The 25,109-nt window shown below is 37.9% G+C and overlaps 2 protein-coding genes across 4 annotated transcripts; both read right to left on the bottom strand.

The window, feature by feature from the left end:
- Nucleotides 1–3,751: 3,751 nt before the first annotated feature.
- Nucleotides 3,752–17,079, bottom strand: LOC127653269 (HIRA-interacting protein 3-like). 3 transcript variants are annotated; one of them, XM_052139902.1, is made up of 8 exons: nt 16,930–17,079; nt 15,948–16,068; nt 11,918–12,074; nt 11,202–11,837; nt 10,457–10,629; nt 9,661–9,811; nt 4,714–4,812; nt 3,752–4,266 (listed from the first exon to the last, which is right to left on the bottom strand). In XM_052139902.1, the coding sequence occupies exons 1-8, from the start codon at nt 16,995–16,997 to the stop codon at nt 4,076–4,078; spliced, it is 1,596 nt and encodes a 531-aa protein (XP_051995862.1). In that variant the 5' UTR covers nt 16,998–17,079; the 3' UTR covers nt 3,752–4,075. The 3 variants fall into 3 exon arrangements, 2 of the variants coding, with proteins under 2 accessions (XP_051995862.1, XP_051995863.1); XR_007971788.1 differs by having other exon boundaries at nt 4,118–4,266; nt 4,714–4,807; XM_052139903.1 differs by lacking the exons at nt 15,948–16,068; nt 16,930–17,079 and adding an exon at nt 15,079–15,215.
- Nucleotides 17,080–17,640: 561 nt separating this feature from the next.
- Nucleotides 17,641–24,643, bottom strand: kctd13 (potassium channel tetramerization domain containing 13). Its single transcript, XM_052139595.1, has 7 exons — nt 24,464–24,643; nt 23,449–23,725; nt 22,605–22,774; nt 22,267–22,353; nt 21,751–21,803; nt 21,158–21,353; nt 17,641–19,030 (listed from the first exon to the last, which is right to left on the bottom strand). The coding sequence occupies exons 2-7, from the start codon at nt 23,687–23,689 to the stop codon at nt 18,779–18,781; spliced, it is 999 nt and encodes a 332-aa protein (XP_051995555.1). The 5' UTR covers nt 23,690–23,725; nt 24,464–24,643; the 3' UTR covers nt 17,641–18,778.
- Nucleotides 24,644–25,109: the final 466 nt, after the last annotated feature.

The raw sequence follows: 25,109 nt of genomic DNA, 5'->3' as shown, positions 1-25,109 counted from the left end.
CAATTGAAAAAGGTTGCACTACCATGCAGAAATCAAAATTCAGTGGGGTTTTTCCCCATGTTGCTTTACACTTACAATTCAAATTTTGGTTTTAAACATAGGCAAAAAGAAACACATTTCTCCTGAAATTCTATTTTCTCCTAAACCCTATTGTTTTAGAGAGAAGGCTATTCGTGCATTACTGTTTTAAAAAAATAATCTCTATCCAGGATAGAGAGGGAAGTGGACGGCCAGATGCACAACAAAAAGACAAATAAATCAGTCTCTAATTTGAGAAACAGATTCATCACAGGTACTAAACTAGCAGCTTCTACCAAAGACCTGCATTACAGCAAGAGGATTCTTGGATGAACAGAATTTTTTAAGAATACAACATTTAGTTAAATAGAAATAGCCATTTGTAACATTCTAAATGCCTCTTAACCGTCTCTAAACTACATAATGTGCATTGTGACTGGAACACATTCCTATTTCAGGTTTATTCTCATTCACGTTTGTCCAAATAGTTTGGCTATTAAGTTAACATACTGTACAAAACTAATATAATGCAATATCATAGAGTACATCAATATCATCCCATAATAACGTCCGCCCATATAATATGAACTTGAATTAAGGATAAAATAAAGATATATCGCCAAGCTGTGATCTGTGTTTCTATCAGACATTCGAGCTGCAGACAGCGGGGTGAGAGACGAGAGTCTCCGTGTTAGAGTGCGCATCAGCCGCCGGAACTTTCTCTACCGGTCTCGACTCCCACTCAGATTATATAGATAATATGAACTTTAAGGATGAAATAAAGATATATCGCCAAGCTATGATTTGTGTTATTTTTTTCTGGCCACCAGTTCAGTGTCGGTCTGCTCGGCGTCAATTTTCACCTGATTTCTACGCTGAACACCGGAAACTCACATGACCACACGTGCCACTCCCTAAACGGAGACTGACTGGTCATCTTTTTATTAGCGGTGTAGAATATGGGAAAACAGCTCTCAGAGAGAATGGGCTGTCACGTCCACACCAGAGTTTCCGCTAGAAAAAAATGGTGCCGGTCACGGTTTCGTTTTACGGACATTTTGATGATATGCCGGTCAAATATATCGCCTCTTAGTCTTAATTAGTCAAGTTGAGGAAAACTGGAGGCAGTCTATGTAACTTAAAAAATGACATAATCAGGCCGTATAGAATGCAACATATTATTATTAGCTTAACTTTCAAATAGACGAAAAAAAAAAACATGAACGTCCGATTGGCGTCAATCAACGCCAATTGTTTTGTACTGTGGTTTCACACACATTCACTTTTTGAAACATTGAGGCACGGATGTACCTAATACAAATAAATAAAACATCTCCAGTTAACTAGCAGATCATTCATTTAGTCCGTTATTAAATAAGAGATCTAGCGCTAAAATCTGTTGTTTTTGAAATCAAGCTGAGCGCTCGTGTCCGCTGCTATCAGTTGCATGGACGACGCGCTGCGCGAGTTGCGCAATCTTCACTAGGACGCGCGTTCAATCTATAGCCGTTGCGGAGACTCTCTATTAATTCCGGTGAAATCACAAAATAAAATGCACACAAACGTGTCCCTGCTTGATATGTAACCATGCACTGATGAACATAGGCTATTCAGTTTTGATGATAGAGAAAAAAACTGCACGAATGCGCGGATTAGAAGCACTGATCTATCTATAATGAGATGTTCCTGATTCACCATCGTCTGGCCTCTGAAAAAAGCTTTTAAAGCTAGTCTGCCTGGGCCTGGCCATATTTGAAACGTCTCACTCAATCGTTCGTTGTTTAGGTATATATTGCAGTGTGCGCTTTATTTGAAATGCAGCATGCGATGTTGTTTCATAACTTTCAAACGATAGAGCCTGTTCCTTTATAACATAGCAAGAGATCGGTGGATTTTTGCTTTATAAATTTTAGGCTTATTCTCAAATTCAGATTGTGTTAGGGGGACGGGATTATTAGGCAATTTTAATCGGACAATTTGACCGGAGAGATTTAATTTTGTCGGAGATTTAATTTTTTTACCGGCCAATGTCCGGTAATTACCGGACAACGGAAACCCTGGTCCACACATACACTTATTTATTTAATCGCAGCAGTTTGCCGTCATATAATCGCACAGGCTGACATCGCGATTGCGATATGATTTATCGTGCAGCACTAATATATACACATATATTATACATATATTAGTTACTTCTTTTCTAAATGCATTGTCTAGTTATTTTTATTTAGAGATAGTTTACCCTAAAATTGTAATTCTCATTTTCACACCCTCGTGCCATTCCAGAAACATGGCATACTTTCTTTTGCAGAACACAAATGATTATTTTTAGAAGAATATTTCAGCTCTGTAGGTCCATATGTAAATGCAAGTGAAAGCTGGCCAGAACTTTGAAGCCCCAAAATGATATAAAAGGCAGCATAAAAACAATCCATAAGACTCCAGTGATTAAATCTTTCTTCAGAAGCAACATGATAGATGTGGGTGAGAAACAGATCAATATTTAAGTCCCTTTTTACTCTAAATATCCACTTACACTTTCAGACAAGAAAGTGAAACTGAACAGGCATCACATGTGAATTTCAGATGTGAAAGTGGAGATTTAGGGTATAAATAGGACTTAAATACTGTCCTATTTATACCCTAAATTGATATAAAGGGGGGGGGCACCACGTCGGATCTCACCTAGGGCACAAATTAAGCCAGATCCACCACTGGTAACAAAAATCCCATTATATTCCCTCACTCCCCTAATGTAGCCTAGGACAAATTTAATACAGCTTAAGTAGTGATCCGATATTATTACAAATGCATACCAACCCCTATAATTGAAAAACCAACTAATATTCTCCAAGTCTAGATAAACATTTTAATGCAGAGGAACTTGATGATAGATTTGATTATTATGACTGATAAAACACCCTCATTTGTAACCTAATGACCTCTTCTCAACTCATTTGCTCTCAGCACACCCGGTCATCTAATGAACACCCCCTGAGGGGCAGTACCGCCCCCGTTGAGAACCCCTGCCATAGTTACACAATCAAAACCCATGACCCCTCATCCCAACTTTCCTGTGTTAATGGGTTGTTAGGCCTGCTTATAAAATATAGGATGTGTCAGGCACCACCTCTATGAAGAGACCACCCTTCTGGCTGACAGCGCTTTACTGTAAGTGTATAAGGCAATCTCGAACACGAGATGAGAGCTATAGGTTACATATGCTCACTTAGGAAAAGTAGTGCGTACTGGTCATTTTATGCACTCATGTAAGGGCGTGGCCTTACAGTGGCAACTGACACACGCTCCTGTCTGTCAAGACATAATTGGTGCAATTGGATGCTTCTGTAGGTCAGGTACGTGTGTCCCTCCCATAGGTGGATCTAACCACTCAATACTTCAGAGAACTGGGGTAACAGGATAGGAAACTTATTTTGTTTAAAGTGCCATTTGAATTTAGAAATATATTTGACATTTGTCGCGTTTCAATAAAGCATAAATCTTTACCGACCCGCGGCAGGGGGGTTGACCGTGGAATAAAATGTTTCTATAAAATATTGTGAAAATATATTTTGTATATCTTCTAGCCCTAGGCTCTCTGTAGATTCAGTCTGGTATTGTGAGTTTTGGTCGAGAATGTGCTTGCCCCAATTTTCCTGGTGTGTATGCCAGAGTATCAGAATATCAGGACTGTATCAACTATTACATATGCAGCAACCAGTCAGGATTCGTCAAATACCCCTTTATTTTATATTAAAAAAAAATCAAGTACATTTTAAGCTGCATAACCAAACCTCATTCTGCACAACAGGTACACTTAAATGACATTTCAATGGACAATAAACAATTATAAAACACCAGTGAGAATAAACTTGTTGGAATGAAATCCAAAAGCATCCTACAATAACAGAGGATGAACATAAAACTCTTGCAAAGGTAGAGATTAATTCTGTACCAGATTGATTGAAAATGTGATCATTTTTGTACAATTTCAAACGGTTTTGTTTCTTTTTTTTTTTTTTGTACAAACAGATTATAGTTAAAAGGCACTGGCCACCTAGTCACTCTCTCCATCATCACTGATGATTCCCTGCAGATTGCCCCAGGCTGCTGCTCTCTTGCACCCCTTGTTTGCGTGGCTGTCCCCACTGTCTGAGTCGGAGTCCACAACACGTTTATAGGCAGAGGGAGGAGGGGAGACATTTTGAGGGGGAGGCCATGCCGCTGCTGTTCTCCTTTTGGGCCGTCCTGATGATAACAGTATGCAGAGTTCACTGTGTGCTTGAGATTAGCGGGCATTTCATGAGTGCCGAACAAGGTAAAGACGAGTGACCACTGAGATTGGTGAGGCACTTTTTGATCCATTCATTCATGCGTCAAAAGGCTAATAAATGTTAAGTGTAAAAAATATACTCACTGAGCACTTTATTAGGAACACCATGATCCTAATATAGTGCCCGACGTGATCTACTCGTCTGGCATCAACAATCATGCCACGGTCAAAATCATGGAGATCACATTTTTCCCCATTCTGATGGTTGATGTGAACAATAACTGAAGCTCCTGACATGATGATGTTATGCACTGCTGCCACACGATTGGCTGATTAGATAACCGCATGAATAAGTAGGTGCACAGGTGTTTCTAATAAAGTGCTCAGTGAGTGTATTATTGATGATGAAGTCTTGCATTTACCCTGAGTGGTGATAATGTTACTGATATCCAGCTCAGCCAGCTCCTGTGCTTCTTCTCTCATCAACCGAGCTTTCTTACACTTCTCTATGGATGGCTGTCCTGGGACAGATATTTACAAGGTAGAAGAGTATGTGAAATATGTTACACTGAAATATAAGAAGTAATAGCACACATAAACACACTAGTTGAGCTCCCAGATAATCCACTGCATAGCAACACATAACACAAAAAACTCTGTATTATAAAATGTCATTAGAATGTTCTAAAATTTCAGCCACCAAAAAAGTGCATTTTCCTCTAGAGAAAAATAAGAATCCAAAGTCCAATCCAAATTTGGAAAAATATCGGTAACGACTGATCACAATGTTAAAACAACAATTATCAGAATATGCCTCAAATTTCCTGATTAGTGCACCACTATTTAGGTCTATTTGTGCAAGATTTTAAAATTATATACAACAGATGTCTGTTTCTTAATAGGCCCAGATGTTATTGTAGTGGTAACAGAACACCACAAAAGTATTCACTTATTGACATTTGGTGCACTGGTCGCTTCTGCCTGAGAGAGCCCCTCCCTGGCTCTTTATTGAACAGGAGGTCCTTGCTACTTTTCTACTAAGCTGCCCGGAGAGGTAAAGACACATCCCATTATCTCGCACATGCATTTAGTGTGGACAAAATTTCCCACGTGTTCAACTCAGACATTTACCTGAACGTTGCCGCAAGTATTTGGTTAAACCCTAAATTGTGCATTAATAAGTCCCCTTTCTGCTGGACAGAATGGATTAAGATGGGAGTAGCTACGCTGGGTGACCTGTATGATAATGGAGCGCTGATATCTTTTGAAAATATTATAGAGCGTTTTGGGATTCCCAGATCTCATTTCTTCAGGTACTTACATCTGCGCCATCTACTTTCCACCACCTTTGGGTGTAGTACACAGCCCCCTAAAGCGGCAGACACTCTTGAGATGGTGCTTGCTGCTTTTGGAAAGGGACACAAGGCTTCAGTGTATTCTATTCGTGGCTAATTCAGAGTTGAGGGGACGGGTTTTAACATCTCTTTAAGAAGTTATGGGAGAGAGACTTGGAATTTAGAACTGGAAAATGGAGTAAGATTTTTTTTTTTTAAATGTCAAGTAGGGATGTGCACGTGTAGTCGAATATTCGTTCTGCAATAATTATTTGAATAGTAAAAATACCATTCAAATTTCACAAATGTTTCTTTGCTGGCCATATACACTCACCTAAAGGATTATTAGGAACACCATACTAATACTGTGTTTGACCCCTTTTGCCTTCAGAACTGCCTTAATTCTACGTGGCATTGATTCAACAAGGTGCTGAAAGCATTCTTTAGAAATGTTGGCCCATATTGATAGGATAGCATCTTGCAGTTGATGGAGATTTGTGGGATGCACATCCAGGGCACGAACCTCCCGTTCCACCACATCCCAAAGATGCTCTATTGGGTTGAGATCTGGTGACTGTGGGGGCCATTTTAGTACAGTGAACTCATTGTCATGTTCAAGAAACCAATTTGAAATGATTCGAGCTTTGTGACATGGTGCATTATCCTGCTGGAAGTAGCCATCCGAGGATGGGTACATGGTGGCCATAAAGGGATGGACATGGTCAGAAACAATGCTCAGGTAGGCCGTGGCATTTAAACGATGCCCAATTGGCACTAAGGGGCCTAAAGTGTGCCAGGAAAACATCCCCCACACCATTACACCACCACCACCAGCCTGCACAGTGGTAACAAGGCATGATGGATCCATGTTCTCATTCTGTTTATGCCAAATTCTGACTCTATCATCTGAATGTCTCAACAGAAATCGAGACTCATCAGACCAGGCAACATTTTTCCAGTCTTCAACTGTCCAATTTTGGTGAGCTCTTGCAAATTGTAGCCTCTTTTTCCTATTTGTAGTGGAGATGAGTGGTACCCGGTGGGGTCTTCTGCTGTTGTAGCCCATCCGCCTCAAGGTGGTGCGTGTTGTGGCTTCAAAAATGCTTTGACTGCATACCTCGGTTGTAACGAGTGGTTATTTCAGGCAAAGTTGCTCTTCTATCAGCTTGAATCAGTCGGCCCATTCTCCTCTGACCTCTAGCATCAACAAGGCATTTTCGCCCACAGGACTGCCGCATACTGGATGTTTTTCCCTTTTCACACCATTCTTTGTAAACCCTAGAAATGGTTGTGCGTGAAAATCCCAGTAACTGAGCAGATTGTGAAATACTCAGACCGGCCTGTCTGGCGCCAACAACCATGCCACGCTCAAAATTGCTTAAATCACCTTTCTTTCCCATTCTGACATTCAGATGGGGTGCAGGAGATTGTCTTGACCAGGACCACACCCCTAAATGCATTGAAGCAACTGCCATGTGATTGGTTGATTAGATAATTGCATTAATGAGAAATTGAACAGGTGTTCCTAATAATCCTTTAGGTGAGTGTATATAGTGAGATGCATGTTAAATCCTGAACACACAAACTAAAACTGGCAGTTATGACAGAATACACTGGGTGGCGCTGTTGAGTGTGGACACAAGTTGATCACATTTATTAAGCAAATGTTGTTTCTATCAGTACATTCAGATGGACACCAAAAAAAGCAGGTAATTGTGAGAAAACTGGGTTCCTGTTTAAATGTACTGCATAAGCGGTGTACTCTTTACTCTTGTACATGTGCAGCTCGTCAGAAAGCAGCGTCCCTGTGACGCTTCTGTAAACAACAAACATGGCATCCAAGAAAGACTATGCTAGCTGTGGTAAGGGACTTTCCATAATTTAAACTGGTGTGTATAAATGAGTAGTTTACGGAGCACCTGGATATGCTTATTTTTCCTCAACAAAAACATGACATGTGATACAACATAAACATGATAACTATTATATGCCAAGTGTTTATACTCATCCTGTACGTTAACTGCGTCAGTCTACTTTGCTTTGAGTGAGCTTAAATGCTTTCATTTCATTTTTTTGTTTTCACACATTGCTTGTTTAAATATAAAAAATAAAAACGTAGGTCATAATATATAGCTTGTTTTGGATGTAATTAGAAGCTTTTTCTTTTTTAAGTGGTGATGCAACCTTTAGGACTAAAATTATTTTACAACTTCTCGTTCTCATTAATTACCTTATTTTAAATAATAGAATATTCTAATATAATTTTTTTGAGCTTAAATATTCAAATACCAAATTATTGATGAATGCCCATCCCTAATGTCAAGTCTATGTCTAGGGATGCAAGGGTGTGCCTCATTCAATTTAAGATTCTATATCGTTTTTATTGGACTCCCTCTAGATTGTATAGGCTTGGCCTTAAAAGACACACCTACTTGCTGGCATAGTGGGCTAAAGCACTAAAATGTTAAGCAGAAAGTTGTCGGTTCGATCCCCACAGCCACAACCATTGTGTCCTTGAGCAAGGCATTTAACTCCAGGTTGCTCGGGGGGGATTGTCCCTGTAATAAGGGCTCTGTAAGTGGCTTTGGCGTCTGCCAAATGCATAAATGTAAATGTAAATTTTTGACCACTGGGATGTATGTTGAGTGGCGGGTGGGCACATAATTGTTAAAAATTGATTTCGTATATATTAGGGCTGGGTATCGTGCAAAAATTTTTATATCGATACCTTGACTTCGATACCGGTTCCTAAACAATACTATTTTCGATACCAATTTTATGAAATCCGTTTTAACAAGATCAAACAAAATTTGTTTTTATTTTTTCTGTTTGTAGACATTTTTTACAGACTCAAAGACTTATGAGCCCTGAGCCTTCTGGTCTTCTCATGCCAGGGTCAGCAGGGGCAGAGGCTATAACATTAATGTGAAGAGGAAAAAAAACAAAAAACAACAAGAAAGCTAAACTGTTAATTCAGCCAACCTTAAGGATAAGTATGGTTTAAAAAGATAACTAGTTTAATGTACGTTAAACTTGATCAGTTACTGTCAACCGTAAAGCAATTTTAGCATCGATTTAGCAAGCTAACTATAGCCATACATCCAAACAATATCTAACGTTACGTAGGTCCCAGTTTATAGAACTATGTCACCGCGCACAGAAACGTTAATTTAACATGTACACAAGCATGTACCACTACAAGTTAGCCGATTTTGTTTGTTGGTTTGTTTGTTAAATGTTAACCTTACCTGTCGGGAGTCCCAGTCATAGCGCCGCTGCATTCATCAGTTGTTTTGGAGGAGGACTAGTGGGCATATTGTGGGAAAATCTGTGGCAGGAGGACACTGAGAGGATAATTGCACCGGCTCGGTCTTCTTGCAGTCGAAGACGGAGCAACTTTCTGCTCTTAACTTTATTCCGTACACTTTGTGAAGTGCTTCATCAGATTTGTTGTGTTGCCGGTCTTGGCAGCAATTATCTTGTTGCATATACTGCATCACGAGCTGTTGGCATCGAGCTTGGTGAAATGTAGCCACACTTTTGATCTTTTCCACATCTTTTACATCTATAGAGGTTGGGACGCATACACACTACAATTCGGTCGGTGCCTAAAATGAATTGAACACGATACCCAACCCTACCATATATGCGTGTTGTTTGTTTAAATTTGTATATGGAATAAACAAAAAGACACAAATAATGTAAAAAAATTATTCACTTGTAGCTTATATCAACTGAATGTCGATAGTTATTACAAAGGCTAATTTTAAATTAGCATTTGTATCAATACATTTTAGTGCATTACTAATTGAGCTCTGCATTATTGCATTAGTTACTTTTTTTAGTAACGTCCAAGAAAAACATTTCACGTAAGCAGCAATAACACTGTCAGGTAAACAAAATAATACATTAATTATTGAACATCCAAGAATTTGCAAATTTGCAAATAGCACTCTACATTGCATTCCAATGATTCACCCGTGTGCAATTTCACCTGTGATTTCACACATCCACACCTTGTTTAAAGCCACAAACCTTCAACACCCAGCTCCTCCAGCTCTTTTTTCAGCACAGCCACCTTCGCCTTTACTGATCGGCAGCCGTCAAACAGCTTCTTGTAGTTCCGTCTCACACCACAGAGGGCGATGTAGCGCTTCAGCCTGGACACTGCCTTATTCTCTTCATCCTGACAGACAAAAACAAAAGTTAAAAATGGGGATTACTACGGGGCAACATTTTTAACCAGAAATTGATTTCAAGGGGCATTTTTATTTATTTTTTTTACTTAGAGGGCACGTGTTTTTTTTTCTAACCATTTCAAACATATACCATTTATGTCAAATATTTCAGTTGAATCAATCAATTAAAAAAAACATTCTCAGCCTGAACAATTATGGCTGTTACCTATAAAATAAAAAGCAGCTCTAAATAATGCACCAAGTATCACAAACAATAAACACACTGCAAGAATTTATTTTAAATGATTGTCCGGACTTTGTATTACAGGGTTCCCAATGCTGGACCGATTAATTTTCATTTAAAATATTTGGAGAATTTTTGTCAGTTTCAGTGGCATTTTTGGACTCTGTACAACAGTTACGGTTCACTTATTTGATTGGACAAACTGCTGGAATGCTTCACTGCTTGTTTCTTTTAGCCTGCATTCTCTTGCCAACAGCTTTGCTCTTATTCAGTTAACAGGTCTCTAACTCATGTGATATTGCTTAAATGTGAAAGAGCAAAGAATTAAAAAAAAAAAGAGGAAGCATTTTTGAGAAGAGTTAATAATCCAAATGGGATGAGACTGTCGTCAAGGATCAATTAATCTTGCCTTTCCTCTGGTTGCGCTCTCCCCCACTTCACGATGCGTTTTCTTTGTCATGCTCTTCTTTTTTCCTTCCTTCTTGTCCTTCTCTTGTCCTTCTTCATCCTCCAGTGAGGGAAGAGAGGAGGAGTCAGAGTCCTCTGCTTCCTCATGGTTCTCCTGTAATTTTAGTTTTTTTCCTGGGAAAAAAGAGGAGGGAAAAACTACATAATTTGAGGAAAGAGGTGTAAAAACAGGGCCCAAAAGGAACTTTGATTGTTAGGGACAGACAGCCTCAGTCATCATTCATTTGCATTGCATCTTTTTTTTTTTTTTTTTTTACATGCAATGAAAATGAATTATGTCTGAAGGCCCAGTCATATTTTCCCTTGCATGGCGAAATTCCACAGGGTGGAAGTTGAGTGCATGAAACCAGCAAAAATCTTATTGCCAAGCAACCTCTTTTTAATGCTGCAATTTATATGCTTGTAGAGTCAAGTTAAAAAATAAACTTGCCGCTAAAATTACATCCTTATCCATTGTCAATATTCAGTGTAGCTGTGTACGAAGCACCGCCCACACATTGGTCACAGAAATCCGTGAGGGGAAAATCTTTGCCACCATCCCTTTGCATCAATCACGCAATTCCCATTGAGATGACTGTATTTCGCCTACGGAATTTAGCCATGCAAAAGGTAAATATGATGGGCCTCGAGACTAAACATTCTGCCCAACAGAGTTGTAAGCAGTAAATGGGGGATATCACGCTTACCATTGTTCTCTATCTCTTTGGAGGATAAATTAGCAGCATCCTCACTTTTATCTTTCTCGTCTTCACTCTCTACCGTCGATTCACTTTCAGAGTTGCTCCTCTTCTTTATTTGAATGCTTTCGTTTTTCTCTTCTTCACTCTCAGAGCTACTCCCAAAAACTTGCCTCTCCACTTCTTTCACAGCATCTGTCTCTACCGGCTTCTTTTTTCTGGTCACTTTTCTTTCCTTCTTTTTTATATTTTTGCTTTTCCCTCTTTCACCCTCAGAATCACTGCTGCTATTATTTGTCGGTTTAGCACCAATTTCCTGCTTGCTGGCTGAACAATCTTTTTTTTTCTTTCCTTTTGATGCCATTTTCCACTTTTCCTCCTCTTCATCTGAATCTTCCATCTTGAACTCTTCGTCCTCCTCTTCTTCACTCTCTATCTTCTTTCCTTTCTTCTCCGGTTTATTTGCATTGTCCTTTCCCCTTGGGCTTTGCATAACCCCTCTCTTTTTCTGCTGTGTTACTGTTTTCACAGTGCTTTTTTTCTCCTCTTCCTCTTCACTGTCTTCATCCGTGTGATTACTTCCAGCTTCTTCCTCTTTTTGTCCTCCCTCATTCATTGCCTTCTCTATTCCAGAGTCGGGGGAATCTGGAAAAGATAAACTTTAGAAAGTTACCCATGCTTAGCAAATGAAACAAGGACAAGCTCCACAAATAAAGTATTGTTACCTGGAGAAGTCTCATCAAGCCGTGATCTCTTAGTCCTTCCCACCAATATATTCTCCGAGCCTTCATCCGCATCATCACCATTATCCACCCTTTTCCTTTTGCTCTGGCTTTTTGGTGGAGCCACATACTTAACAAGAGGCTCGTCGTCACTGCTGGCCTACAATTTGAAAGTGACTCTCCATTAAAACATCCTTAAACTCTGTTGCATTTTTGGGCTGCTGCCTGCAATTTTTCACAATCAAATATAAAAGCTCACCATTCAAACATCCTTTGGACTAATTGCAAAAAAGGGGTCCAATTTTTCAGAAAACCCCCAAAATGTAAAAAAAAAAAAAAAAGACTCCCATTAATTATAAATAATATTGTATATGTGTGCAAACCTATGATACAAAGATTTTTTTTTTTAAAGACTAATTTTTGTTGTTGTCGTTTTCTCACCAATAGGTGATAACATATTTTTCCAACGATTTGTTTAGCATACTTTGCTGGACAGTACATTTTGTTCTGGAAATCGAAGATAGAATATTGGATTATTAGGGCCCTATGATTTCCGCAATGTCGAAAACTCAGACGGAATTGTGGAATCCAGTCATAAAAACAGAATGAATTATAAAACGTGGAATGTCATGGACTTTGACATACAGTGGCAAGGAAAAAGTATGTGAACCCTTTGGAATTAGCTGATTTTCTGCATTAATTGGTCATAAAATAGGATCTAATTTTCAAAGTCACAAGGATAGACAAACAACAATGTGCTTAAGTTAAAACACACAAAAAACTAATCTTTCATGTCTTTATTGAACACATCCCATTAAACATTCGTAGTGCTGAGGAAAAAGTAAGTGAACCCTTTGATTTAATTAATGGTCAATACTTATTTGGCACCAATAACCTCAACCAAGTGTTTCAGGTAGTTACAGATTAGTCCTGCACAATGTTCAGAAGGAATTTTGGGCCGATCTTCCATACAGAATTGCTTCAGCTCAGCCGTATTCTTAAGGTCTGGGCTCTGACTGGGCCACTCCAAAAGGTGGACTTACTTTTTTTTTAAGCCATTCTGTAGAGGATTTAATGTGTAATTTAAGGTCATTGTCCTGCTACATCACCAAATTTCTTCAGTTGACACACAGCCACCATGACATTATCCTGTAGGACATCTTGATAAACTTGGGAATTCTTTTTTCCCTCGATGATGGCAAGCGGTCCAGTTCCCGAACAAGCAAAGCAGCCCCAAATCATGATGCTCCATCCACCACACTTCACCACTGGGATGATATTTTTCCAGTAGTGTTGTGGAGTGTTAAGTTGGCAAACTTCAGGCACACAGCAATGTTTTGTTTGAAAGCAGATCATAGGTCTTCCGAGAACTCTTTTTTTTTTGCTAAGCATGGTCCATGTCAGTAGATGCTTCTAGTTAATAGCAAACTCAAAATGTTGCTTTTTATGAGTTAAAGTAGCTCTAACCTACAACTCCACCTCCAATCTCATTTCATTAATTGTGGGTGTGTTGTTAGCTTAAGCAGATTGTTGTTTGTCTATACTTGTAACTTTGATGGAGGCCAAATTTTGATTAATTAATGCAGAAAATCAGTTAATTCCAAACAGTTCACATACTTTTTCTTGCCACTGTATTTGGGATTAAAATAGTGTATAAATGCAAAATTAATCATAGTGTGATGATTTAACGACAAAAGGCTGATATTTAATTACATGCAGATCATATATTTATATAATTAAAATCATAGCCTCTTCCAGTTTAATAAGCTAACAATTTTGGGTTTTGGATTGTGCTGTGAGGATCAGTATAGAAGCTCTTCACTTAATAAAACAGTAATGAAATGGTATTTTGAAAAGTAATTTTTCTGTTTTCATTTGATAAAAATTCTACGAATTAATTTGATTCGTTTTTTTATTGATAAAATGTAATTACATTTTATAACTCAGAATTCAGTGAAAATACAAATGGAAAACACTGAATTTATGAAAAAATAAACTGGAATTTGTTAAAAAATATTAAATCGATTTCTTAGAGCCCTAGTATATTCACCCAAGCAAGCTCGTAGACAACTAAAAATTTAGTTTTTAACCTAAGGTAAAAGCAGATATAAAGTTTGTTGCTACTTGGGGTTACAGCAGCAGTGATTGGCACATAAAAGAGACATTTGTACATGATGTCTTACAGAAATAATATTTCACTTTGTGATTGTTTTGAAAATCCTTCGAACTGTGGTATAAGGGCATTCCTGTGATATTCTTGAGAATGAGAGCTTTCATTTGATACATGACTAGTCCATTTAATTGCTACGTGAAAGACTTTAATTTTCATATTTCTACCTCTAGGTGGTGCTTATTTGCGATGAGGTTTTCAGCCCTAATTTATGTAACAAATGCAAAAGTGGCAGTGTTCTATGAAAAATTCAGATTATATGATTTCAGCTGATGTCATATGCCTGATTTATGCACCTGGGGACGTTTTAAGTGTAAAATATGTATATACATAAAAACTACCCAAACATGTTACTGACCATTCATACAACTGATGCAGACAAGCTTTTGCTCTTCTCTAATGCAAGTCTATAGAAGTCATGCGAGTTTGAACAGTTTTAAACAGAATTTTACAGAAACTATCCAGTATGGTTTACAAAAAAATAAATAAATAAATAAAATGCTTGGACACTTACAATAGTGACACAATGTACCAAGAGAGATTTCCCCCCCCTTATTCAAATCATTTAAAAGTGCATGCATGCTGTGGATTCAATTGCATCGGTCCTTCTTCCCAAAGTAACATTTATAAGATTGGTAAGGACTAGGGATACACCAATACTGAAGCTTTTAGACGGATCGGGTATTGGTCCGACGAGCACGATCCAGTGTATTAGTCATGTTAGTTACCATAAAGCTCCAAAATTGACATAAAAGAACCATAAAAACACCATTAAACTAGTTCATGTGACTCGTGCATTTTATTCAAAGCCACTTGAAGACATAAAATAGCTTTGTGAATCACAAAAGGCTGTGTTTAATAAGTAAATATATATTATGCACAGCGCATTAGTGAATGGTGCTGCTCTGTTGACACAAACTCACAAACAGGTTTGTTATGCACTCGCGGCTATTTTTAGCCTTCACGCGTTGCGCAACATTTGAACGCTACTCACGAATAACATCTCAGATGTAGCTGCTCAATAGTTCGGTTCACTTATAATATGCATTTAGAACAGTGCCGGAGGTGCATTTGGACCAGAATTTGAATAAGAAGCAAATTAAACTACTGTGAACTTGCTTACAAACAGACACATACAGGACTTCCTGGAGAGTTCAGAATAAAAACAAAAAGAGTTCAGAGTCAAAATAAAAGCGTGAGGGTTTAAAAAATGCTATTTAAATATATTACTGTTGTATTTAAAATTCAAAGTCAATAATAATAATAATATTAATAGCCATTTATTATTATTGTCATCATTAGTATTTGTTTACAATTTATAACGATATTTTTTATATAAGTTGAATGTGTTCCAAACAATAACTGTGTGAATGAAGTGGACGGATGTCTTACAACTAAATTGAACAAAAAAGAGATCTGAATCCTAGAAGTCCACATTTTTGGGGAAACAAATAGAAGAAAAAAAAAGGCAAAAATAAAACACTGGTTTCTTTTCTACTGAAGACTTGAATTACTGTTAATTTTGCTGCAACATTATCCAGTATACTAGTTAATAATAAAGTGTTTCTTAATAAGCTATACATTTATACTGAAATAATGTGTAGTTAGAGGTTTGCATTTCTTTACATATTAAAAAGCACACCCAATTAGTTCCACACAATAATGTAAAGATATTCTAAACAGATTATGCAAAAAACAACAACATTGGTATCGGAATCGCAAGAGAAAAAGTGGTATTGGTGCATCCCTAGCAAGGATACCCACATTTACACACAGTTCATGGAAATCTCCAATTAATTTCAATGTGGCTTTCTGTAACACATAATCTTAGATTAGTAAGTGTTAAAACCGGTTCTTCCTCACCTGCATTTTCAAAAGTTCCTCCTCAACAATTTTTTTCATTGACTGTCTATCCTTTGTGCTGAGGGACTCTCTCCCCACTTGCTCCAGATATATCTTTTGTAGAATTCTCAAAGTCAATGTACTGAAAGGCGGCAGAGAAACAGAAAATGAGACATTTAAGTAATTCTGTTGGGCCACAAGAAATCTATGCAGTGACATGTGGCATCGAACATGTATCTAACACATGCAAACCCTTTAAGCGATAGTTTGCCCAAAAATGAAATAATAATAATAATATACTCACCCTCGTGTTGTTCTAAACCTGTATAACTTTCCTCTGTGGAACACAACCGATGTTAGGCAGTATGTTAGGGACTTAGAGCCTCAGTCATTCAGTTTCATTGTATGGTTAAAACATATAATGAAAATGAATGTTTACTGAGGTTAACATTTTATATTCCACAGAAGAAAGCAAGTAACTTAGGTTTGGAACAACTTGAGTAAATAATGACTTTTTTCATATTTGGGTGAAATATTCCTCTAATTGAAGCTTATTCAGTTCATTACACAACACAAACACACATACATACATACACGCCCATTACTGTGTAACGTCATGATAAATAGGGTAAGAGCACGAATAGTGCTTTTGTCTTATTGATGTATATTTGCCCAACTGTTTCGGCATGCTACACTGTTGTATTAACAGGCTCTTTTACGTGGCGCCTGTAATACTGCGTTGGATTAATTTGACACCTTGTGACACACTTCAATGAAGCATCCTTTGCCAATATATCGTGCTATAAGACAACTGTAAATAAACGCTGTTCTGATCTGTAGACTTCCTGTTTCCATTGCTTGAATATTTTCCTTCGAGATGACAATATTTCTTAAGGCCGGATTTTATGATTCAGCCTTAACGTTGTTTGATACCTGACAATCATACACTAAGTTTATATCGTTTAAAACTGTACTTTTTAAATTCTTTAATTCTGCAGTTTACCTGATGTCCGAACACTGATGCAGTTGTTTTACGACGAACTCTCGGATCGCGTCCTCTTCTTTGACCATGTTTTGCACGTTAGCGCCAATTTTTTAACATTTGCAAACACCACTGCGTAGTATGCGCGCCACCCTACCTTGGCGCGCTTTGCCGTGCACACGCACAGGCACGTTGCTATACGTCATCACGCACTGTTTCTGAAAGACGCGGTTTCGTCACGTTCGTAACAATATACTTGTCACACAGATTGTATACATGTATGTACAGTATATATATATACTTTTTAATATTTAAAGATAACTATGCATAATTATATATTGATATACATGTGTAATCATTATATATTGAGTTATTGTTATATGAGGGGCTTTCTCAGCAAATATTTGTATATGCGATTAATCAATTTTAATCGATTGACAGCCCTAAAATAATATATATTAGGGCTGTCAATCGATTAAAATTGATTAATCGCATATACAAATATTTGCTGAGAAAGCCTCTCTATATATATATATATATATATATATATATACTGAATAATACAAAATTAAAGATTTAACGGTGGTATATTTGATATAAAAAAAAATTTGTTAAGAAAATATTTCCGAGTTATTCATTATATTGGGCAAATAAAACTGAAAACAAAACTTCTCACATATTCCAAATTAAGTATCATCAACCTCATAGAAACAAAAGAACACTGAAAACATCTAATGTTATCAAGGAATTGCGATTTATGTGGAATCATTTTGATTGAATATACAAAGTCGTCTGTACAACAATGTCATCTTTCAAGAACAGTGAATTTTAACACAAGCACTTAATCAAAACAACATTTTATTGAAAATGTTAATGGAATTTTCATCCATCTGGATAAAATACCAAAACAACATCAGGACGGCATTGCATGCATACTAGTTGGCAAAATTAGGGAATGTTTTTGGTTTAGTACAAGGAGTGTGTGCAATTATGGCTTTCCATTGACAATAAAGACATTTTGGTGAGGGGAGGGGGGGTTGTAATCCAAACTCCTATTGTGGTTCATTTTTAGCTGTAAGCATCAAATCATCTATAAATGCTCCTGCAATTAAACTAAAGCAGTGTTTAGTGCTAGTGCAAGTAATTTTAATCCTACTGATGTGGATAAAAAAAGTTCATGAACATGAGCAATATGATGTCAGATTGTTGTGAGTATTTTGTTGAGAAAAAACAATACAAGTGTTATAAATATGCCTGTAACGGTTGTATCTTGACCATTCAAATGATGATCCTCTGTTTATCCAAAACTGATCTTCTATGAGCTATGGCTGTAACAACAGGCTTCACACATTTTTGTCAGTTTCCCATAAGATCTGACTTATCTCTACAACATGAAAGTCCCACTAAGTACCTCTCAACCTGTCATTGAAACACACAAATCAGCATATGTCACAGTTTACCATTACACACTGAAGGATAAGCTTTCACATGGCCCATATAAACAAAAAACAAAACATTTCACATTTACGCATAAGAAAGTGAAAAGTCTGGACAATAAATTAACAGAACAATAAATTAAATTTAAAAAAAAAAATTTAAAAAAAGGAAAAAAAAAAAAAAAAAAAAGTGAATTATCTCACAGAAAAATATAAACAAAATTGCACCACATGGTGGCAACTTTACAATAATTTCTAAACTAGGCCCTAATTACCTCCCACCCCTCCCTTTCAGTGCAGTATTAAGTGGACCAATGTTAATCTTAGTCTTCTTTCCTCAACCAATCATTTTTTACATGCATATCGGTTCACAGGACCCCAGTTACGTAGAGCCTCCACTCTCCTAAAAGACCATTCCTTTATTTCTTTAACATTCAGTCTTTGTAGACAGTCTGCTGTCCGTGACCCCTCTCATCATGCATAATATGCCTCCGCACATGGATACGCCTCACCCGTCTATCCCCACCCCCTACACCTGCCCCCTCCTCCTCTGATTGGCCAACACCTGGGGATGAGACACCCCCTGACTCCAACAGGGCCATGCCTCCGGATCCAGAGCCTCGCCCATTTTCATAGATCAGGATGTTGAGTGTCTCCTCAAAGATACGAGCTTCTGGGAACTCAACCTATTTGAACAGATGAACAAGAGTTGGATTGAGATCACAGATAAATTACATCCCATCAGCAAAAAGCACCATTCACTATTATATGGCCAAATGTATGTGAACACTCAAACACCACACACATAAGTGCTTGTTAAACATTTAATTTCCAAATCATGGGTATTCATAAGGAGGACTACTTAAAGTCTAAGGTTTGTTTTAAGCTTTGGGGAATTTTGACCCATATAGGAACACTTCAAACAAAATCAGACCTCTTTAAAAGGAACGGAACAGAGCCCATCTCCTGTAATGTAATGGCAAAAATATTTGGCCCTGACAGGTTCCCGGACTCAGGAAATGACAACGCACAAAAGGACAAACACATCATTCCACTTATTCTGTTTCGATGGAGATGTCATAACAGAGTGAGAAGACTATTAAAACTATTGTACACTCCACACGAAACAAACTTAAAAGGTATCTCTTCAGTGTTGTGTGCAAATGAAGATTTGAGAGTTTAACCGGAAGTCTTGAAAAGCACCAAATTAAGAAATTACGACTATAATATATCACTATAGTATTCTATGAATGGATGTAACCTGAAATTGTTTGTTGTTAAGATTACTAATATACCATGATTATATGTTTAATTTTGCCTATAAATACAGTATTGTTTTATTTAAAAAAAAAAAATACAAATGCATTCAGTTCTACTGCATTCCTTTTCTCTTTTAAAGGGGTCATGTCACGAGGAATAACGTTTTCCTTGATTTTTGGCATTTAAGAGGTCATTCTACTATAAAACATACTGAATTTCAGTACTCAAAACTAAATCCCCATTGCAATAAAAGCATTTATTGAAACCAAGCTGCAAAGATGTCTCGTTCTCTACTACCGTGACTTCCCCATGTCACTAAGGGGGCACATTAATTCATGACCGCCTCTACAGCAACAACATCAATGCTACGTTACAACAACGCACCCTTGGCCCCACCCACTGGTGCTCAGCTTTGAAACAGAGAGAGAACAGGATGGAGAGGCCTGGTGTGGCATTACTAATCCTGAACACCAAAGCAGACCCATCTGGACTATTTTGAATTATTTTTGTATATACACATGCACTAGACAGATGTCTTTGAACGTTGTCATATCTCGCTCAGCTTTTAAAAGCCGCAGTGTCAAGTCACAACTCTGAAAAGAAGACCCCATTCGGTTTCACTCAGCTGGTGCATCTTATTGTTTTAAGCACAAACGCATCCTGGACGCATTATTGCACCCATCTGCACTATATTTAAATGTTGGTGAATGTAAACATGCACTAGATAGATATGTCTTTGATCGTTTTTATGCGTTTCGGGCATTGCGCAGGACGATACTGTAAGTGTGTGTGTCTTGATCAATGTGCTTCATGTATTATGTATGTGGATTGCTTCTGAACCAATCATAATACGATTCAAGCTTTGCAAAGGAACTGTTATTGAAGGATGGGGCAGTTAACACTATTGGACCCGATCGTAAAACTGCACGTAAACAGTTTAATTTATTTAATTAAAAAAAAAATGTAATGACATTTTGAATGTTTATGGCGCTGCTGTGCTTACAGTAAGTGAACAGTTTAATATATTTGGATGCAATGTGTTGGATGTGTATTTTGTAAATCCTGATATTTCATAATGTTGTGAAGCTTGTTTACTCTCTTCTGATTGAGTTTCAAAAATGGCTGTATTAGAGGGGCTGCACGATGTTAGCCAATCATAACAGTGGCCATTTATGTTGGAGTTTTAAGGAGGTGCTTAGACCAAAACAGAGTGTTTCAGACAGAGTACCAGAGGCAGGGTGGAAAATTATCATATATTACTAAATTATGACTGTTTGGTGCAAAAATTAAAATACTAACATTGTTAGTGGACCTCTAAGTATAGTTCTTTTAAAGAGGACCGAAGTGTGAAAACACCCTAAGGAGACTGCATGGCTATATGCTTGATTTTAAGTACCTGCTAGTAATGCGTGTAGCTAAAAACAGCCAAAGCATTAATTACAAGGGGTATCCACATACATTTGGCAATGCAGTGTACTTGTTACATTGCAAAAATCTAAAGAGAGCTAGCAATACACACAAAGACAAATAAAGTGTTAATTCCGTTGACTCACTTTGGTCTGTTTCTTCTCAGTGGCATAAACAATGGAGGTGCAGCAGACTTCAGCAATCTTGCGTCCCTCGCCGTAGAAAGACCAACAGCATATCTCATCTCCCAACACGTCTTTAATGAACAGCACTCTGCCATTGAAGCGCAGCCCCAACTTATCGAACAGCTCGATGTTCTTAAGAAGGTTATCATCGGAGTTGCTAAATGGAACATAGAGTGAAGTTTAAAAAGGACAAAAGGCAACTCGAGCACACATTTAACTGCTCCACATTCATTTACAGTTTTTCTATTGTGTTTTTACTGACAAGCCTCAGGCCCACTGGGCATTAAAAGGGGTTGTTGAGGTCTAATGACATTTGCCAACGGAACACGAACCAAAAAAGTAGTGTGGATCACATCAATGCTGGATTACTTGTGTGTGACAAATTTGGTGCCAATTTCCTTGCACTATTTCTATACTGCAAGGAGTATAGAAGTATTCATTTAGATCCAGGGTAGCATTTAACAAAACTGAATTGTAGTTCATATGCTTACAACGGTGGAGTTAACTCATAAATCTACTTTTTATTCTTTTCTATTCCAAAATTCTGAATGTACCTGGTATAGGAGTATTTATTGTTCCCTCTGTTATTCTGCAGTTTCACCACTGGCTGTTAGGAGGAAAGGAGGATTAATAAAACAAACACAAATAAAATCTTTAAAAAAAAATCCTTATCTCATCCCAATTGTTGTTATTATTATTAAATTAAATAATAATAAATTAAATTTATTAATAATATTTTTGTATATACACATGTCCCACAATTCATCCATAACACCTGCTGGCTAAAGCTTTATTTATTTCATTAAAATATCTCATATTTAATTTGTTGTCTTTGTCTAAGGGAAGTAAAAGTTAAATATGTCATCCTCATATTGTTCCAAGCCTGTATGAGTTTATTTCTTCTGTTGAACACAAAAAGACAATTTTAGGCAGTAACAGTCAATGTTCACTTTCATTGCACCCTTTTACAAACAATAAAAGTGAATGGTGACTGAGGTTGACATTCTGCCTAACATCTCCGTTTGTGTTCCCCAGAGGAAAGTACGTCATAGAAGTCTCTGTTATCTCACCTTTCTACAGGTCGCTATCATCTTCTGCTCCTCTTTGGCTGAAGTGATCATAGGAATGTGGCATCCTCTGCAGACATCCTTGTGTTTCTGTATCAACATCAGTAAGCCATTAGAAATTGATAGTAACAACAGAACCAACAGTTAGATCTACAGTATGATGATCACACCTTCCTTGGCTCAAATAAGCATAGATCATTTTCTCTGTGGGCCAATACTGTTTCTGGAATGTGGTGCGAGCTCCACCTAATGGTCCAATGACATTCTACTGTCCTGTAACATGCATTTGGGTAAATGAGGGGACACTCAAGCATACAAGTCCAGTGAAACATTTGACTAACCTGTATGGTGGTGAGGCAGTGCTGCACTAGGCCCTGGAGCCTGTAGTACTGTGCCTCCTTCAACACCTCCTCCAGCTCCCGTGTGCTCTCTGGCAAAGGAACTGACCCGTCTCGCAAGAAGTTCAGTACCAGGGAAAAGTGTCGCCCACATCTGTCCAGCACCATCCAGCCTTGGAAGAGGAGTAAACTTTTAAATATGCATCCCTGAGCTTGAACTTACAAAAAATCTTAAAGGCTAAAAGTAGCTCCTAATGCGTAAATTCTCATAAAAAATTAAGGGTGTGTAACTTTTAATTTTAGGACTCATAAAATTTTCCTCTAAGAGTAATTCAAGTAGCTCCTAAACCCAGGACAACATAGAAGTCATGCAGAGTAATGAGATAATACATGTTATTCACTTCACCTGTCAGTGGTTTTAATGTTGTGGCTGATCAGTATGTATGTATATATATATATATATATATATAGTTTGAATGAGCAGAACAGCACATTTTGCTTAGTTTTTTTTTTTTTTTACAAGTTATATCTGTACGTTTTATTTAAATTGCGATGGACAGAAATTCAAATCAAAGTCTTTACATCTTTTCCAAACTGTTTTGTTGATGTATTCTGAACAACCATTCAATGAGACTTCAACACCCTTAGTTGAATTATTTCAAAATTGAAAATTTTTGGTCACTTTACATGTTGTCTTACTGTCTTAAAGTCGCCAGAATAAGCAGCAATCTGAACCGGACTTTATTATGACTTATGTCAAAAGTCTGGCTACACTAGATTCATTCTGACCAGAGTTTCATCAACTGCATTTCGCTCACAAGTAACCCATTATTATGCTTTTTCTTACCCTCTGAGTCAATGGTAACCTCCGTGCTCCCATTGCACATACTCCTGAGCAAATTATCCTCTTTGCTCAGTGTCTGGACCGTGGTGTAGTGGAGAGTACCCCCCACATTGAGCTTGACATATTTACTTCCTGTTAGGCCCCTACCGGCCTTTTCTTCCCCAACATGGCTGGAGGATGGTGGGGTCGAGCTGGATGCAGTGACCACATTACCACCGGATGAACCAGACGCCTCAGCAGACATAAGAGGAATGGAAAACAAACACTGCTAATTTGCTGCCTAAAGACATAGAAGACACAGATAGAGTACATTTCAGTATGGTGAAACAAAGAGTTAACAGGAACATGGAGAGTGGGACTTCAAAGCAATCTCTAGTGATTGCTCACAGGTTTAAGCATATATGGACAAACACGTTAAAACTGTTACGAGCGCAAAATAAACCAATAAAGGTTGTGACACATCACAGATTGGTTTGAACAAGGTGATATCAAACCATTAAACAAGTCATAAACTGTGCACACCTATTGTGGCAAAGACTTTCAGAACACATAACAGTAGATACATGAAGCAATACAATTAGCCATTATTACGTTCATTTTAAATCACAGGAACATTACAGGGTTATCCCTAAAACATGGAATTAACCGAGCATTTCAGCTGTAGTGTTCTGGATAGCGTTGTGAATGTGTCCACTATACTAGAGAGGACAAAGATGTGTTTCTGTACTAACAGAGGAAATGTGCAGAATTAGGTCAACACATATAGAGAGATCTTAACTCCAGATGAGAAATCTAGCAGCTAATCCTCGCACAAACCGCAGCAAATGTGTTTTCCCGCAATTGTTACAGGTTGGTACATTCGACAATTAGTAGTTAGACAATAAACACGGGTACAGAAACTGTAGGAGAACAGTAATCTTTCAGTCTAATATGTAATATGTCTGTGTCTAAATACAAAAAAGCGTATTAGCCCCTATGCTAGCTCATGATGACATTTAAGTGGCTGTCAAACACTCACCGAGCTGGTTAACGAAAAGCGCACACGATAAGGCGCATAAAACACAAAGTAATCGCGACGGACGATTACATATATACCAGTAAAGCTGACATGATTTTTCACCAAATCATAGTTTCCTCTGTTTTCTCTTAACACGACTATCTTCTTCCTCTTTCTAGCTTCTTGTTGTGGTGATTGACAATGGCCGCCTCCCCTCGAGAGGAGTGTCTTTCGTTGACCGATTGGTCCAAATGAACGCCTGTCATGCAAATAAGTCCCGCCCTCTGTCACGGCATACGTGATATGATTTGATGAGTAGCGTGGCTGTGGAAACACCATTTCCTCAGAATTTCTGACTGAGAGCAAGGAGTGCATTGCTCGTACCTCAAGAACTCAGAGTTTTGTAGTGCAGCTAGCATTAGCAATGTCGCGTTCCCTTCGTCTCAGGGAACTGAGGTTACGTACATAACCGAGACGTTCCCTTACGACTCAGTCCACTTGACATTGCGTTTATTAATGCATATGGGGAACAGAATCCCATCACGCCGCACTACACGACATAACCTTCCAAAAAGGAAGCATGCCTCAGTCTTGTGGGATGGTGACCCTCCTGATGGCCAGGAGGAGAACACTAGTGTTGCCACCTGTCCCGGTTTTACCGGGATTG

This window comes from Xyrauchen texanus, chromosome 12 (genome assembly GCF_025860055.1).
Source record: "Xyrauchen texanus isolate HMW12.3.18 chromosome 12, RBS_HiC_50CHRs, whole genome shotgun sequence".
Taxonomy (NCBI): Eukaryota; Metazoa; Chordata; class Actinopteri; order Cypriniformes; family Catostomidae; genus Xyrauchen; species Xyrauchen texanus.
The sequence above is the reverse complement of the archived record's forward strand: the minus strand, read 5'-3'. Positions and strand labels throughout refer to the sequence as shown.

Excerpts from the sequence above, each read along its gene's own strand:
- LOC127653269 (XM_052139902.1), bottom strand. The coding sequence starts at position 16,997 with ATGGTCAAAGAAGAGGACGCGATCCGAGAGTTCGTCGTAAAACAACTG. Across the intron at positions 11,838-11,917 it reads GCTTGATGAGACTTCTCCAG|ATTCCCCCGACTCTGGAATA; the intron begins GTAACAATACTT and ends TATCTTTTCCAG. Across the intron at positions 10,630-11,201 it reads CAAAGAGATAGAGAACAATG|GAAAAAAACTAAAATTACAG; the intron begins GTAAGCGTGATA and ends CTTTTTTCCCAG.
- kctd13 (XM_052139595.1), bottom strand. The coding sequence starts at position 23,689 with ATGTCTGCTGAGGCGTCTGGTTCATCCGGTGGTAATGTGGTCACTGCA. Across the intron at positions 21,354-21,750 it reads AATAAATACTCCTATACCAG|CAACTCCGATGATAACCTTC; the intron begins GTACATTCAGAA and ends TGTTCCATTTAG. Across the intron at positions 19,031-21,157 it reads CTGAGAAGAAACAGACCAAA|GTTGAGTTCCCAGAAGCTCG; the intron begins GTGAGTCAACGG and ends CTGTTCAAATAG.